The sequence below is a fragment of the Macrotis lagotis genome, chromosome 1 (assembly GCF_037893015.1).
Source record: "Macrotis lagotis isolate mMagLag1 chromosome 1, bilby.v1.9.chrom.fasta, whole genome shotgun sequence".
NCBI classification, from domain to species: domain Eukaryota; kingdom Metazoa; phylum Chordata; class Mammalia; order Peramelemorphia; family Peramelidae; genus Macrotis; species Macrotis lagotis.
Window position 1 is genome coordinate 181,586,966 of NC_133658.1, and position 18,928 is coordinate 181,605,893.

General features: G+C 34.2%; 1 protein-coding gene across 2 annotated transcripts in view; it reads right to left on the reverse strand.

Annotated features, from left to right (window-relative positions):
- SNAP25 (synaptosome associated protein 25) overlaps nt 1-18,928 on the reverse strand; it is a 91,838-nt gene that overhangs the window by 13,671 nt on the left and 59,239 nt on the right. For both annotated transcript variants that reach the window (XM_074209452.1, XM_074209451.1), the window contains exons 2-4: nt 14,116-14,241; nt 12,017-12,058; nt 5,599-5,647 (exon numbers count right to left, since the gene is read on the reverse strand). In XM_074209452.1, coding sequence (XP_074065553.1) covers nt 5,599-5,647; nt 12,017-12,058; nt 14,116-14,187 — 163 coding nt within the window. In that variant the 5' untranslated portion in view covers nt 14,188-14,241. The remainder of the gene's footprint in view (nt 1-5,598; nt 5,648-12,016; nt 12,059-14,115; nt 14,242-18,928) is intronic.

The window sequence follows — 18,928 nt, forward strand, 5'->3', positions numbered from 1 at the left end:
ATTGCAAAACCTAATTATGTTCTATTGCTTCCTTTCATTTACATTTTCATGCATGCATGCATAGGACTTTGAATAATAGGCATGATTAGAATAAAATGAATAAACAAACACATTGAAAGCCTAAGGCCATAAATAATAATTTAAAAAACATTTGAAGTAAAATTATAAGATGGCATCTGCCAAATGAATAATTAAGCAAGAATGATCCCCAAAACCAAAGTGGAGACTGGAGCTTTGGAAAGGTAAATTCTATTGTTACTGATTTTGTATAACTGAAGAATATTAATATCTAATTAACAGACTAATAATAGAATGCTCCTCTTCAGACCTCTGCCAATTTTTTTATTCATCTGAACAGTAAAAGTATATTTTATAGGTTTTCTATCAGTATTTCAGGAGGAGTGCTACTAGAAATAGTTAACAGGGTAATGTTAATTTTATAACAGAATGAAAGCTCTTTTAAGATTTTTGTCTACTATCTAATGTGTCTATTAAGTGGTGAATAAATACTTCTCAAGTTGAATTGTACACCTTTTGTGTGGAACAGCTGTAACTCACTGTAAGAAAATTCTTTATCTTAATTTAGGAATTGGCTAAATCAGATGTCACTTCTTCCCATTACAAATAAATTCTTCAATTAAGAAAAATGTTCCCTGCAGGGAAGCTTTCAATAGTGAACTCTTACCCAGCAGTACCTTTAAATATTTGTTTAAGATGAATTGGCTTTAATGAGAGAGAAGCAGAAAACCTTAAAATTAAAAATATGAACAGCCATTGCCAATTGAAGAGCAAAATTAAAATAAACAATAACTTGTAAGTTAAAATGTGAGTCATTATCATTAAGCTTATTTTATTTTTATTCTTAAAAAATCCTATTTTCAGAAAACCTCTCAGTAGTATAAAGCAAGGCACACCTCTATTGACTAAAGATTCTAAATCTATTTAAAAAGAAACTATTTTGGAAAATTTCTGTATAAAGTTGAGCATTTGTTAAATACATGTTTATATTGCATTGTAAATATCTTTATATTTCATTATGTCAGCTGTGTGGAATTATGGAAAAATCATTATATCAGCTGTGTGGAATAATCCACACAGATTTTTATTTATCTTTGAAGTACATTATTGTTCAAGGCCCTGCTCAAGCTTTACTTTCTTCTAACTCATTCCCTCTTTTTCTCTCAGTTGCCAGTATTTTCTCATCCCCCCCAAGACTATCTTGTATTCATTTTTGGATATGTATATACTTTTCTCCCCTTCTTAGATTTAAAATCCTCAGAGCAAAAACTGTTTCATTCTTTATATTTGTATCCCTAGCATATAATACAGAGTTGGGTTTAATAAATGTCTGTTAATTGATTGGTGTATGCAACTAAGGTTGGCAGCAAAGTAGAGTGAATGGATGCAGGAAGCTCCAAATTCCACTTCTGATACTTGATGAACAAGTCATTTAAGCTCTTAGAGTCTTGTTTTCTCATCTGTTAAATGGGACTAATAATAATACATGTAGTACCCATTTCAAAAGTTTTTGGGGTTTTGGGCAGATTCCAATCACATATCCATAAAATGCTAATATATGTAAAAATATTTTCAAGGAAACTTCTGAATGGTCCTTCTTTTGTTCAGGATAGAATATTCCTCCATTAGAAAACTAAGCTCTGAGAGGAACCTTCTCACAGAGGCTTCAGCTAGTGCCAACCTTATCTTTTCAAATAAGTACTGCCTTCTTAGGGGAGTCATACCTTTGTGCTATGTTTTTCCCCCATTTCTTTGTTTTCTAAAGGAATATTCCAAGTTACAGAAGAAAAAGTTCTTGTAGTGGTTTGTCTCCCTGAGAAATAGTATCTTTCTTTAAAAAAAAAAGCGGGGTGGGGGGGAAGGAATGCAAGAATGAGAGGTTTTTTTTCCTATGTAAGCTTCTTAAGGGTGAGGAGGGTTTTGTTCTTGCTTATTTGTATCCATAGTATAGTAATTGGCACATAGTGGGAGCTTAAGAGATATTCATCTATTGATTGAAAGAGAATCCAGTGCAGCTAGGTGGTGCAGGGATAGAGCATCTGCCCTAGAGTCAGAACATTACCTTGGGCAATATCTTTATATTTCATTATGTCAGCTGTGTGGAATTGCCTTGCAAAAAAAAAAAAGAAAGAAAGAAAGATTCCTAAGCCCATTTGCCTTTAAGGATCTACTTATTGTGAATACTTTCTGAATTGTACAAAACGATAGAATATCCAGATGCAAATGGCAAATGCAACATTTGTCACCAAGTGGCAAGAATTCAGTTGTCATTATATTCTAGGTTATAAAGTTGCTCAATTTAATATGATTCTGGGGAAAGGAATATTTTCATTCATGACAACATTAGGAAAAGAATTTAGAATTTTAGATAATCAAACAAATCTTGCACCATCTCCTCAATTTCCTTATTTTTTTCAAAATATCTCTCTCCTTCAGCTTCCTCTATAGGACCTTGCTCACATTAAATATTTTTATGTCCTCTGCCAATCAATTGCGCTTCTGAGATTAAAATATCTATACACATCCAAAGAGGATAACTAAGCAAAAAATGATTAATTTTAATTAGGTCAGAATATATGATAATCATGCTTTTAGATACTCCTTTTAATAAACAACAGTAATGTTTTGTGAAGTATGAACCAGCTGTAGCTGTTCTTGCATTTTTATAATGGCTAAAGAGATCATGTGCTGGTTTTGCTGCTTATTCCCTTTGGATAAGTATATGAAATGATATATTAATGTACTAATTCCTCTTCTGGGAGATTTGATAAAATGATTAGGGTTCTAAACCTTTGAATGCTCTGAAATGCTTGAAAATCTCCAGGATGCATAGTCAAAGTTTTGGTTGGGGGAAGACTAGAAGAGGGAGAACATTTTGCTAAGTATTCTAGATCTGAAACCTGGGCTACTGCATTTCTCCTTTGAAAAAGCATAATATGTACAAAGGCCAGTAAAGAGGCTTTAATTGTGTTGAATAGGCTTCAGCTACAGGAAAATCCCTTCCCTCCCCCTCCCGTTTTTTTAGTCACTAAGCCAGTACCCTCTACTGCCACTTCACTTGACAGGGATGATCACATCAGCTTGATGATGCCAAAACAATACCACTTTCATTCATTGCTTAACTTGGTATTAATTGGGAGGACAATTATTATCTGTGACATTAAAGGAAATAAATTAATGAAACAGAGAAAAAAACCAAAGAAACTCTGGGGCTGGAGAGAATAAATAACCATTGCATTATTAGCAATTTCCCAAGACCAGCTTCATGGACTCTGCCCCTAAAATCAAGTTAGTAGGATAAATGGAAATTCCATGGCAAGGTCCCAGGCTTGTGCTACCCTTTTGCTGGACTACTTTGATCAGTCTGACCCAGAATGATGTTTGTAGTGCTTCCTGAAACCAGTCTGCTCCTGTTTCTACATAGAAATGGTTAATAATGCCACATATTCAAATATGTTTCCCAGGCACAGATGCTGAAAATATTAAATACAAAAAAAATCACATTACATTTTTGAGGCAGATAAATGTCTAAACTACAAGCTCTGAAAATGGCAAAAAGCATAATTAAAATACATTTACTATGTCACAGTAATTATCCCATACCACTGTCATTTCACCTGGTTTATCATTTTAAAAGTAAACCGAACCCATCATTACAACAGAAATCGATTGACTCACTGGCCAGTATGACTTCTAGAAGGTTTTTATGATTTTTACTCCTTGTCTGCAGCAGGCTACAATTATATACCAGTTTAAACAATGAATTTAATGTCAGTCTTGTACTTACTGTTGTATACTAAAATGGACATTTCTTAGGCTAATAGTAAGAAATAGGAAATGTCTTGAAGGTGCTTGTTGAATTGTGTTGAACATACTTAATATGTATATAAATGTACATGTTTATAAACATATACACATATACATGTATATGTATATGTATATGTATATATCTGATGGCATGAAAATGATCCTGGGTTCTTGAAAGGCAAAAGTAGAGCACATGATTTTTTAGATTCTGCCACTCTGGAAATATTTTGAGTACGTAAAAATTCAGTGACAATTTAACAGTCATTTATTAAGCACCTACTATATGCCAGTCACTGGGCTATGAGCAAGATGATGGAAAAGAGATGCCTCTTTTCCCAATATTAATTTAGGTAAGTGAGGAGGGCTTTGTCACTATATTAACTCCAGTGTCTAAAAACTAACAATGGGAACATAAATAGCAGTGGTAGGAGTACCACTTGATAAAATTAGTGATACTTAAAGTATGGAAGTATTCATAAAGTATAAAATATTTCAGGAAATCATTCATAGACTATATATTTCTTTGTATTTGCCTGGAATTTTAGTCTCATCTTTTTATATCTTCATGGAAATAACAAGGTTAAAATCCATTCTCTTCCACTTACATTCTTTTTGAACATGCTTCTCAGTATCATTTCATTACATAATTCTAGATTCTTTTAATAGATATATGTTCTTTTATTCCCACAGATTGGGAAACTGTTCCCAAGAGTGTTTTCAAAGAGTGTAGTCATCTTTGGTATATACTTCATAAAACACCAAAAAAAACCCAACAACCCAAAACTCAACAGACTGCCTTGTGGGACTAAATGAAATCTAACAAAGATATTTTGGCACAGTTTTTGAAATCATATAGAAGTCTGAATAATTCCTAATGCTTGAACATAAATTAATATTAAGATACCTAATTAATTTATTTAATATAGATTCACATCCAGCATATGGAACTAGGAAAAAATGAAGCCTTTTGTTCTGTTTCTTTGGTGGCATTTTCTCTAATGTCTAAAGTCTTGTAGTTGCATGTCTTTAAAACATCTCTATGTGAGTAGGTGAGTTGAGTCTGAAAATTAGTGGGAAGAAAATAGGAATTCCAGAATTTTGTAATTATGGAACTATAATATTCAAAGGTAGACAATGATAATTTTGGGGACTTGACTTGATAAAGTTCAAGTGATTTCAAAAAAGTCTATTAGGATAAGAAGATGGAAGATATTTTACAAATCATTTCATAATATTGCATGTGGTTCTATATTGATTTATATCTGTTTAAGGGACCTGGAAGGTTAAATATGTGACATCTATGAATAGCTTCCTATTTGTGGAGAGGCACCCATAGTCAGTTTTTAATCAAATTTTAAAGGACTAAATTGATATGATAAAATGATGTGGTTAGTATTTTTATAATGATATAAAAATTATGTTAGCTATTTCAATGAAAAGGATAAAATGGTAGGATTTCATCTTGAATGAAAATATTATTGACAATTTTAGCTAAAATTATTGTTAAAAGATGCTGCAGCCCCACTGAAAGTCTCCCAGTGATATATTAATCAATCAATAAGAATATCACAATATGTATTTGTTTTAACCAAGGCTATTCAACAGAATAAGGAAGCCAAGACAAAGAAGGGTCTGGAGTCCTTTGAGGCATGCAAATGTGTACATGTAAACTTTAATAGTAGACTAACTATATTTTATATATATATATATATAAATAATAAACATAGTTCACAGAAGGAATAAATCACTCTCACTGAAGAAAAATTAGCTTACCTCCTTGTTCATCCAACATAACCAAAGTCCTGATACCAGCATCTTTACTCTACATTCCAAGAATGGGAGGTAGGTTGAAAAAGAGTTAGAGAGAAAAGAGAAATCAATAATGGAACAATTAGCCCAGACATGGAAATGGAGTAGGGGAAAAGAAACAGAGGGAGAAATGTGGCAAGGACATTAAGAGACTGGGGGGAAGGTCTCAGATGAATAGATACCATATGGATTCCATAAAGAATATTCACTGTTACATTTCCCTTGGTATTGAGGAAGAGAAAAAACTATTACTAAATGAGAAATACAGATTCTTTTCAAAGGCAATTAAAGTCCTTCATAGTGATGGTGTAAGAGAAAAGAATTTGTATACCAACTCTAGTTCAGGAAAATACCTCCCTTGTGTTGAAGCACATTTTTAAAAAGGTTTCCCTACATTATTACCTTTCATTCAAAGAAGCCAAATAATAGAATTTCTTAGAAGGGGATAAATAAGCAAGGATGCCAGTCACCTTTATGCCTAAAGAGTATCAAATCTCAAAACCCAACTAGTTTCTATCAAAATCCTTTATTTTACTAGGTGATTTACAATGAAAAAGGCATGACTTTAAGGAATTTTTTTTGATGGATGAATCAAGAAAGATAACAGGATAATTTCTAAAAGTCATAGACCCTTCATAACTATATTTTTGAATCTGCCTTTCAAGAATTTACTTTTACCAGAGAGACCTGAATAGAGGATAATAACAGATGATTTTTTTCTCAGCAATCAAAAAATGTTAAACTTTAATAAATTTTAGGAATAAAGGAATAGTTCCTGCTCAATACTGATAAATTCTGAAGGGTATTTCTGAGAGTTACCAACAAAGTCAAATTCTTTGAGGAATCAGTAAGGCTAACTGTTTTCTATCTGTAAACACATTTTAATTTGAACAAGCATATTTATTTGATAAAAGTTTTCAGGTGCAATAAATCAAGATATATTAGACAATCTCTAAAGGTTAGTAATGACATCAGGCTCCTCTGTCAACAGTTGGCAGATATCCTGGGATAGGATTCTGTTTTCTGACTGTGTTGTGGAGTGCATACACTACTACTGACCACATAGGTACTTTATTCCAATAAAGCACATGCTTGATTAAACATACAGTAAACTAACTATTATCTTCACTAACCTACATTTTAAACTTAAAAAAATATTAATTATATTAATTCTGGAACAGTTCCAGAGAGCTGTGAATGGGAGAAGATAAGTAAAATCACATGGCTTCTGTAGCATATGAATGGTATAGAGTTTTGGTCAGCCTAGAGGATATTTTTAGATGTATCTCACAATGCATTATTTTCTTCTAAGGCTTTATTTCAATCTAATGAAACTGATCACTTTTCTAAGTCATTATATTTGGGATGACTTGTATGGAGTGGTTTAATGTTATTTTCATTGCCAAGTTTCAAATTATCTTCATTTCCTGGTCATCCCTGTCTCTGTGTTATTTTTCTTTGAACACTGTTGATGTTACTTCACATTTGCTCACTTTGGATCTGACTGTGATAAACTTGGCATATTATTCATGAAGTCAACATGAAGTTGGGTTCCCTAAGGGTTGTTCTGACCTTATGCTATAGAATCAGATGCCACCAGGTTAGATTCTTAACTCTTCTATTAACTGTGTGATCACCTGCTAGTCACCTGAGTTCAATGTGAGCTATTGCTGTTATTACTGTTGTTATTTACCAGAAGCAGCATGGACAGAGGGTTGACTTAGATGCAGGAAGCCCAGAATTCAAGTCCTGACTCAGACACATACTTATCTGACACATTCTTTATGATAAAATGAGGATATAATACTTGTGCTGGATGGTACAAGTATCATATCCACATGTAACTGGAATGTGATGCGTTCCAATTTTTCAATGTTCCCTTAAAAATTTTGCAATGAATTTTATGCTTTTTCTCTTTGTCTTTGGGACTTCTAAATAAGTAAGAAGAATTAGGAAACTTGGATTCTAGCTGTGACCTTGGACATCACATTTCACCTCTTATCCCTAAAGTCCTATCAGCTCCAAGACATTGTTGTTTTTCCCCTTCCCTTTTCAGCTCTTCTCTATTTTAGTTTCCTTCATACCTGAAAATTCATAATCCCCAGTCACCCTGGTCATCTTGCAATGTCTTCCTTATGAGGGAAGAAACCCCTACTACTTCCCTCCATCTTCAATTGTCTATGCTAAGGGTAGAAACAGCTAGGATCATGTTATAATTCGTTGTCTCCACAAGTATTTTTAAAATTTCATGAATTAATATTTAGACATAAGAGAAAATTGCGCTATTTTCCAAACATAACATAGAAACGCATATTATAAAATTCTATTAGAGCTCTTCTATCTTATTATGAAGAGCATAGAGCCAGGAGGTTTTAGTCCTTGGTTCTAATTTTGGTCCTGCAATTCACTGTGTGACCTTGGGCAAGTCACCAAACACTGGTCACCTTCACCCCATTTGTCAAATGGAAATAATACTACTTTCCCTACTTAGGTAACAGTGTTTTAGATGAATCAAGGATCAACTGAGGGCAGGAATGTTAAAGTGCTTTGAAAAAGTATATGAGTTTAGGAAGTACTCTCTTAGAAAGCAGTCTTCAGGGGTCATCTTGATATACTTCAATGCACTGATTTTTGGCTCCTTCTTAGCCTCAACCTCTTTTGACGAGTTGAGAGAAGGCATATTTTGCCCTTTTCATCTACTTGACTTATTCACAAATAGTGCAATTGAAACTCTCTCAATTAAACTTTTTAGGGAGGGAGAGGATGGACAGTGAGGCAGAGGAAAAGAAGAAGTAATATAAGGAGAGAGACATGGTACATGTTACAGAACTCCATCACTTCCTGTCTGAAAAAAATTCTGTTGCTCAGTTGTATCTGAATCTTCATTAGGGGTTTTCTTGACAAAGACGTTGAAGTGACTTGCCATTTCCTTCTCCAGCTCATTTTACAGATGAAGAAATTGAGGTCAATAGGATTAAATGATTTGGCCAGGGTCACAGAGCTAGTGGGTATCTGGAGCCAGATTTGAACTCCAGTCTTCCTGATTCCAGGTCCAGCATTTTATCCATTGTGCCACCTAACTACTTCCTCCTGCTGCCCAAAGAATACCACACCCTATTAGCTAGAAGTAGGAGAGAATAATTTTAGTTTTTTGCTTTTTTTCAATCTTTGGCTGATTTTTGTTGTCTTCTCAGGAAGAGATCTTTAAAGCAGAGTCTAGAGACAGGAGACTGCTCTTTGAGAGGTGAACTGGATGCAAATACTTAAGACTCACAAAATGACCTACAGAAAGTTTTGGCCCATTTCTGATCTACCCAGAATACCTTACCTAGAATTTAGTATGCTTGAAGGAAAACTCTTATGATCCAAGTGATCACTTGACTGCTTTGCCTCCTGGTGTCAAAATATCTTGGGTTTGAAAAGAATGATCTTGACCACATATTTCCATTTTTGATGTTTTTCATCAAATAGACATAACCTCAGATTGGTGAGTCCCTTTTTTCATGCACACTGGTAAAATAACTGGGAGCACAATAAAATTCCAAGAAGCTCCGCATCATTGCCCCCCAAGAACTTTATAGTGGGATTCAGTTAAAACACCTCCTATGAAATTCCATGTAGCATTGCTTGTGGTCTGGCTTTCAGGTGGACGAACTGGTAAAAACTAAACATTTCTTTTTGACAATCAGCAGTGTCCAATTTCACAGGTCTCCTAAAAGTCCCTTACCAAAAGGCGTCTTTTTTGCTTATAGAGCTGGAATCAAACAAATGGTAATTTTTAGCTTTCTGTCAGCCATAACACATTAATGTGTCTGCTTTATCTTGATTTTAGTCAAATGGAATTTTTACATGATCCTTGAAACATTCCATCAAAATAGACTATTATTCTCTGCAATAGATTGGTAACTGCACATTACTTACAAAATTCATATATTCTTACTGCTATTGAAAGTGCTGTTCTTCATAGTCAGAGTTTTCATAAGTTTAGTAACTTTTCTTGTCTTTGAAACTGCATTTGAATGAACAATCAGCAAAATTCCAGTCCCATAAAACTACATTGGTCTTTTGGTTTCATGAGCAAAATAGTGCTTCAATGCTCAGAGATTCTGAATTATCAATGAGCATGATTTCAAATGTGATTAATAGAATATAAGCTTCTTAAAGTCAAAGACTATTTAGTTTATTAATCTTCATGTCCCCTGGGGGTCCACCACAAAGCTTTAAACATAGCAGACGCTGTTGAACATAGCTGACAATAACATTGGTTGAATTGTACTGAATTGAAAAACAAAGATTTGGAGATAGAAGGCAACCCAGATATCCTTCATTTTACAGCCTCAGGAAAGTTTGGGGACTTGTCCAAGGCCTCACATATAAGAAGTGTTAGAAGAAGGATTTGTACCCAGGACTTCTGGCTGCAAAGTCAGTGTTGTTTCCAGTAAATCATGTGATTAAATTTTTTAAATGGTCACTTTCTTTTAAAATGAAAAGTAGAACAATGTTTTCATAGGGATTGATATGGAAATGAAGGGTATTTGACAAAAACACAAACTAACCATCCAGAAAACAATTATGAAAAGCTCTGCTGTTAAAAAAAAAGTCAGGTTCATAATATTAAAAATATACAGAAACCTATTAGGTTCTACTTGTTGATTATATCAAATGGGGGCATCTTTTATACCAAAAAAAAACCCCTTAATGCTTGATCAGAAAGTGTCCCAAAAGGAATATTTATTTAAAGAATTTCATTTCAATCTAGCCTATGGAATTTTTCTAATAAAATCAGTTCATACATCTATTTATTCCAAACAGGATGGCACTTCCAGCAGTTTGAAATGTTAAAGGGAAGTGTCAACAGACCAAAGGCAAAGAAAGACAACATTGGAAAATCACTTTCAAGATGTTCTTTCTGTTCTTGTCTTCAATCTCTTTTCTAGCCTTGAAAATTTGCAAAACCCAGTTGTTCAGTGGTGAGTTAATCAATGACTGCATTGAGACATTAAGAGAATTTATTTCAAGTGGTTATAACAGAAGGGACAATCAGAAATGAGTTTGGAATCTATGACCTACAGAGAATTATGTCAAGATAATTAAGTCACTTTATTTCTGATCACTCTTGGGCACTAATATTACAGACCATTATAGAAAAACTTTTTAATGACATTATTATTGATATTTAGTCTAATCATTGATGGTTTTATGGGAAGCTTCTTAGGAAGAGTGAGTTAGAATCACATCACTATGTTTAATGACCTAGCCATCATTGTCACATCTGAAATGCATATCTTTTGGTTTAGGCTCTGAAATATTACTAAATTAAGGTAGATCCCTATTCCAGTTTCCATGATGTTATTTCAAAAATATTTTAATATTTGTTTAAAATATAGTTGATTTCCTATGTATATTATTTTATGCATTTAAAAACATTCTTTTGAGAAGGGAGTCATGTCTTTAACAGATTTCAAAGATTAAGAAATCCTGCTTTAAGTGAAGAGCATGCATATTTGATGGAGTGGCAAAAAACTAATTTCATGTTTTTCTCTTTTTGTTCTGTCTGTTCCCTGTGATTTCTACAGTTCTGGGCTTACAAAGTCGCATTGATTGTTTTTATCCTAAACTGCAGCCTTAAATTGTTACTTTTTAAAATAAACTGTTTTTAAAGTACTTCTCCCATCTTTCTGGCTTCTTACAAACCTTATGGTTGCTATCCTTTCCTTCCTGTGTTATTTCAAATTGAGAATTGGCTCAAAAGTGAAAAGCTAAGCCTTCTGAAGTGCTCTAAATTGCTGACTCACTTCGCCACCTATTGATAACAGATCTAAGAGAATGTTTTAAACCAAATGCTAAGTGAAATATCAGGGTAATGTAGATCTCAATAGAGCAAAAGGCTGTTATCATCATCATCATCATCATCATCATCATCATCATCATCATCATCATCATCATCATCATCATTATTTGGCTAAATGATAAAGCATAGCTATTTGCCAGAAGGACTAAAACCAGACTAGAACATCTGAGAGCAGATATATATATGATTGAACATTAATACAAAGGGCTGTGAGGGTTTTTGTAATCTCTTGGCTCTTAAACTCATTTCCATTTGACCAATGAAAATGTGCCTTTATAAATTAATAGGAAAACTTCAGTTTGCCATAAAGACCTTTTAATGTTAGCTATCTTAGGCGTTACCATGGAGACCTGCAAATTGATATTGAAATGGAAAATTGATAAAAATATAGTATATCTTTCAAATTGTGTAGACTATAATGTAGCTAAGTTTTCATTGGTGTGAGTGATTAAAGAATATAGGGTCTGGAATTAAGTAAATAAAGGCATTAGGAAAGTATGGATCTCCATTTTAAAAATAATCACTCCTTACCTCTTCAACAAGCTGTAGCATACGGCGGGTGCTTTCCAGAGACTGAAAAAAAGAAATATGAACATTTAAGTTATAATCACAATAATACAACTTAGGCTGATGTCAGAATTTATGCAAATCATGGAAATTAAAAAAAAATCTTTACCCATAGATAAAAAAAGATGTCATCCCCCCCTTTTTCTTATTTTCCACATCATTTACATAGACTTGCCTTGGTGTCCATGAGGACACATATATTTGGATTGCCACCCATCCCCATCTTTTTCCATGACTTAGAGGTCAGTGGCATGTGGCAAGGTAGGTTTTGAAGAATTTAGGAAATGGCTTAACCCTGACTACCTCAAAAAACAACAAAACCCCCCCTAAGCAAAGAACAGTAACAACAAAAACAACAAAAATTTCAAACAAAAGAATTTAGGAAATGGGTTCCTTTAATCTACACACAAATTACATAAATTTTATTTACCTGTGCATAGACTCTTAATATATATATATATGTATATATATATATATATATACAATGCTTTATATTTGCATGTATATGTATGAATATATGTAAGAAATTTAGTTATCACTATCATTTTCCATGCAAAATAAATAGAATGCAGAGAACCACAGAAATGAAAATATGCCTACTTTCATTTATGATCTTTTTCCAGTGTACAAACCATGCCACTGTGACTAGGTACTGGCACTATCTGAGGTTCCCCAATATTATGCTTTTCTCCTATATAGATCCTACATAATTTGACACAGGTTGTAGTAGAGTACTTTTATAAAATAGGAGAGAATCTATCTTCATTGATTTAAATACTCTAAACCAATACCTTCTTGGTACCTTCTACTTACTTGCCCCCCAAATTTCTACTTGATTTATTCTTGTAGCTGCTATTCAGTGGGCTGTAGACTGCAACTGAAGTTGGTGCAAGGGGTCTGGGAAACTACAAGAGGTCTGGAAGTCAACAAATAAGCAAGCCTACCTTTTGGAAAAGGAAATAAGTACCACATACACATACACATGTATAAAATTATTTTGCAAATGTACATACTCAGATTAATATTCAAATATACAAGTCAAAATTTGAATATAAAATACTGATTTTTTTCAAATTTATAGATGAAATTAACAAAGTACAAAATTATTGAAAAATATTGCTAAATTCATAGTATCCTATTATCATAGCTATTCTCAGTCAATAAATACTTAGATTTTAACTACTTTAAAGAAGGGTAGGTCAAAGAAAAATTTTGAGGTTAAACTTGAGTTTTTCTTACTGAAAAAGATTAGAATTTCCCTTCTCCCTCTCTTCCTATGTAATGAAAAAAACCAACAACCTTCAAAATTGCTGCCCTTTCTGCTATAACTGAGTCAGTCTCTTTTCTTTCAATCTTTTTTTGCTATCAGGCTTACCAAATTATAAGGTTCTCTAGGGCAATTAAATTATAGCTTGTCTCTATAAGATCTAAATGAAAGTAATCCTGATATCAAAGGCAAAAATCATCTGAAAAAGATAATTACTGTACATGACAGATGAAAAATCTCATGAATACATAGAGAAGTAATTTAGCATTCTTGTTTGGAGGATATTGGATTCTGGACAATTAACCATTATCTCTCATGACAGGATGAATACTATCAAGAGTTTTATGAGACTCCTAGAAATCCCACCACAAGTCCTTTTCACATGCAATTTTCTTGGATGCCTTAGAATAAAAATAAAACAAACATATTCTAAATAAAATGACATAGAGGCAAAGATACCACTGCATCTTTAAAGCATTAAATGGGAAGAGACTATTGCTAGCAGGCCTTAATTTAATTAGGGTGACTGTGAAATTTATTAACAGTCATGCTCTTTCTTCAGCCTCATTAATTCTTGTAGCATATTATATAATAGATATTTGAACCAAACCCTCCTCTATAACTGGCAGTGTTTTATAGGCAATTCGTTCATGTCTTCAAAAGTCTTGTGACCTGTAATATGTAAAGCCAAATTGACCTTTTGACAAAACTTCACTCTTCAGTTGAGAGTTCTTTTAATATGGAAAAAGCATACTACAATAGCCTCCCACCTCCCAGGTCATCCCCTCATGGTCACCTCATCGGCCAGCTGGTCAGCCCGGCGTTGCATCTCTTCTAGCTCATTGCGCATATCAGCGTCCTCTGCCATGGTCACGGTGATGGGGACTCGACTTTAAGGATGCAATGTATCTGACCAAGGGTCCTGCAATGAATCAAATAAGAAAAGAAATTCTCAGGAGTTTTCTGAGTGACTTGCTATTCACTCTATCTATATTCTTAGACATCAATGTCTAAAAACAGTTGAAATACAGTGAGCACAGAGCTCAATCATTGTTCAAGGCCAAAATATTTTCTATTTACAATCTCTTAGCCACTCTCCTGAATAGGAACATGGTATATTTTGGCTACTTTGAAGTGACGAATTCTGTTTTTGAAGGTACAAATGACAAATAGGATTAAACATATTCAGGGTTGAGAAAGACAAAATAAATCCTGTAGGGGTGATAATGTGCCAAGTGAACATATTTGCAGCCTGACTTTTGGAGTCAAAAATTTTCAGTGGAGAGAGGTTTTTGGCCCTCAGTTATTACCAGAAAAAGTGACAAAAGATTTTGTACTAGTGAATGTTCAGTGTTCCAAAAGGAAGCCTTAGAGATTCTGAGAGAAGGGTGGAAGGTCAGTGGCATTGCCAACTTATTTCATCACAAAGAAGAGTTTAAGGCAGCCAGATCCTGGGCCATTGATGGAAGTGCCATATAGAATAGGAAGCAAGAAAGGAGGAAAATGGGAAGAAATTACCATTTTCCTTACTGAAAGGAACTTCTCTGATCCTACCAGTTCCTTTAAAAACATTTTAAAATGCTACCATTTAAGTTTGAGACAACTTACTGCTTTGAATGTCTAGAAGCAAAAAGGAAAGATGACATTTCTGATATATCTCTCTTCTCATGATCTGTTTATGGACTGCAAGAAGGATGAGTTCAAAATCTTGACACTGTACTTCAAAAAAAAACTTGGGGTCTAGTAATTTATATGTGTACTATATAGATAAAAACTGATGTGAAATCCCAGATCTTCATGGAAACTGTGGAATTGAGAAGAATGGGAGTCACATGTACCCATGGTGGTATCCCATAGTCCTCATCCTATAGAAATATAATACAAAAAAATAATAATTGGACCTTGATTTAATTGATAAATGAAAATCTTGAATGAGTAAACTTGCCACTAGAATTTGAGATCTTTGTCAAGGGCTCTGTTTTTGCCTTTTAGCAAAGTGCCTTACCCTATAGTAAAGATTTAATATATGCTTATTGACTAATTGTCAATGTAACTCAGCACCTTTTCTTCAAAATATAGTCTTACAGAATTGCCTGCCCTCAGAGGTTAAGTGACTGACTTGTCCAGGATCGCATGAGAGAAATTTTGCACATGAGCATGATGTATAAATTATGTGCATTTTCTTATTCTCAGGCAAAGAAGGATGCTGAATTTCAGGCAGAAACTGAGATGCATTCAAGCTTGGAACTAGATCCACTTTATTTTTTTTCCCCCTTCTTTTAGCATCAGGACTCTATTTCTTTCTTTCAAATGGATTTTTCAGCAGATAAGGAAACTAAAGCTCACAGATAGTAGTTAGTTGGTCAAGATTAGAGCCTGGAAAAATGAACCCAGTAGTTTTTTCCTACTAATATATCTTCTTCCTGAAAACTAAGGCAATATTTTTTGAAAGAGAATTAATTTGGGATTTATTATGATACTCTTGTACATTATTGTCCATTTAAATTAACTCTCATGTGAATGAACATTTTCAAAAAGAATCTAGAGGTGAAGTCCAAACAATCCATATGCTAAATTTATCTCTGAACGGACAATGAATTGCTATAGATTCACCCAAATTCTCAAATTCTGAACACACATCACAATAAAGTTCTTGGAAAAGTTTTAGGAGAAACAAATAATATAATATCATATGACATAATAGTGTTCAAAGTCTGCCATACTTAGGGTAAGAATCTTGTATTTTAAGGAACTATAGTTTGGGAAACAATTATGGATAGAATATCACAGTTTTACTTGATGGAAATAACATTTAGTATTTTTCCCTGTTTTACAAAATAAAAATCTGAGGAGGAGAGGCTTGATGCATAAAGATGTGAAAAAGCTAAAGAAACCATCAAACAAATGCCCCAAATTGCCAAATGGGAGGCAGAATGAATATGTCATTATTACATAATATTTTTAGCCATTTTATGAAATTCAGAAAAAATAAAGGACAGAGAATGTTATTAAAAAACAACTTAACCTTCTATATGATTTGCAGGGCTGGGTGTGTGTGTGTATGGCCATCATCTGGTTTTTCACTTTCAGGACAGAGTTATTACCAATGATTCAGAATAGGATGACTCCAATATTTGTTAATTAACTTTGCCTTAATTAAGACTAAGTATAAAGCATGTTGCTAATGGCAGAACATCCATTTTCTGAACTCTTCCTCTTTCTTTCAAACTCTGTGACTTTGTTCATGTTGGTCTCTATACCAGTAATATGTACCCTAATTCCTATTTCCATCTGGAGAGTTCTCTACCCATTACTCAGATCCCAATCCAAATGCTACAACTTTCATATAGTCTTTTATAGTGCTCCTGACCAAAGAGATTATTTCCTCTTTTGAACTGCTTTTCATTTCATTTTTTGTTAAAGCTGGAAGGAAACATATCATCTAGATCAACTTCATTATTTTATTTTGCATTTTTCCAATTTTAAATTGATTTTTTTCACAGCAGTCTTTTTCCCTGTTATATTTATACTTTCCCTCAGTTAATCATAACTCACTGACCATGCAAAAAGTCTAACATCTCCTCTATTTGCATCAAAATTGTTATCGAGGTCACTCCCCTGGATTTCCACACGTTTGTCCTCTCTGATGGCATTTATCAGGTCACCATATTTTACAGTTTACTTACATATAGGTCTCCCCCCCCCCCCAGAGGAGTATATACTTCCTGAGGGCAGGGGCTGTGGTTTACTTAGTTTTATATCTTTCTTTGTAGTTTTCTTTTATTTTCTTTCTTTTTTTCTGCAAGGCAATGGGGTTAAGTGGCTTGCCCGAGGCCACACAGCTAGGTATTTATTAAGTTTCTGAGGCCTGATTTGAACTCAGGTACTTCTGCCTCCAGGGCCCATGGTGCTCTATGCACTACACCACTGTGCCACCTACCCGCCCCTCTTTGTAGTTTTCTTAATGAAGTTCTTAATGAATAGGTAGAAGAATGGAACTGGGGAGCACAATTCCATCACCAAGAAGCATGCAACCAAGGAAAACCAAGAGATGCTTCTCTGCAGAGCCAGTTGCCCTTTAGGACTTTTGCTGTTTTGAGTTAGAAAGAAATGAGTAAGAATTCTTTCACGACTGCTCACTATCCAGTTTCTCTCCTTTGCATTCCTATAAATTGGAAAGCTACTTTACTATAAAATCAATTGATGCTTCCTCTGAATAGCAAATTTATTGGAGATCTGAGATATATGCTCCTCTGGCACCTGTAGGATTACAGCTTTGTCCTACCATACCAGTTTGATTTGCTGATAGATATGTATAGGTGCACTTGAGAATGCAAAGCAGTTTCTGCTATTTCCTTCACAATTTTCTTTTATGAGATGTCAGTATGAAAGCAGCACCTATCTACCCTTTGCCTTCAAACCAAGGTCTGAACACTGGCTCATAGTTAATCCTGATATGTCAAATTCAAGGAGAGAGAGAATTGTCTAAAACGTGAATAATGGCATGGATCTCTTTGTAGTCACCACTTTGTCTCACTTAGGATAGTCATCTTCTAAATCTGGGTTTTGATCACTTCACAATTGATATATGCCTCAGAAAGAAGGCTGGGTTTTGAGAAGAGAGGATGAATCACAGAATGGAGGAGTTGAGGAGGAGATCAGAGATCAGCTGTCAAGATGTCCTTTTACAGCATCCCCACCAATTGGTTACTTAACTTCCATGAGTGGTCACTTCACTCCTATCTGGTGAAAATAGGGGAAAGAGTCTCCAAAAAAAAAAATGGGTGCTAACTAATTGAATTATGTTCCTGCAGCTGCTACTCATTGATCCTAATTTTGGCCTTTAGATCTCAACAAAACAATTTAAATCTGTTTTCCATATAACAGATCTTCTAATTCTTGAAAGGCAGTATCATGTTATCCCTGAATCTTCATTTCTCCAGGATAAACATCTCAACCCACCTTTATGGTATCATCCTGAGATCTGTGCCATCTTGAATCCCTCCCCTGGTTGCTTATGGATGATAAAATTAAATTTGACACTCTTTACTGAATATGATACTCTAAGGGCCAACTAATTAGGGTGCCTCCCTGAATAACACTTCCAGGGCTATGGACATTTGGCAACACTGTTGATTAAGATGAGCTTTCTTTTTTACCATATTATATTGTTAAGTGCTAGGTTTCAAGCTCCCAGGGACTGCATAATACTCAAAGCATTTCACCTTAGAAGAACAAATCTTAGCTGTACCAATAAGTCTAGGTGCCCATTAAGCGCTTAGGGAAAGGGAGTGGGGAAAAATGGACATTTCAGCTCCATTCAATGGACAACGATTCAAATGTTAAAGCCCCTTTTAGTATGTTTACTGTCAGTGCTTGATAAATTTTCCTTTTTTATTTTTTTATCCTCAAACACACATACATTAGTATTCCAAGAGAGAGCATCTGAAGAGACATAATGATGATAATTAATAGTAATTACAATAGCTAAAAGGATGTTGGTTTGTATTGAAATGGTGGTTAATATCTGGGCAGCCCAAAGCATTTAACTCATATTTGTTCATCAAAGCAACACTGCTCCAAATCCTTCCATGATGCCAGAGATGGTA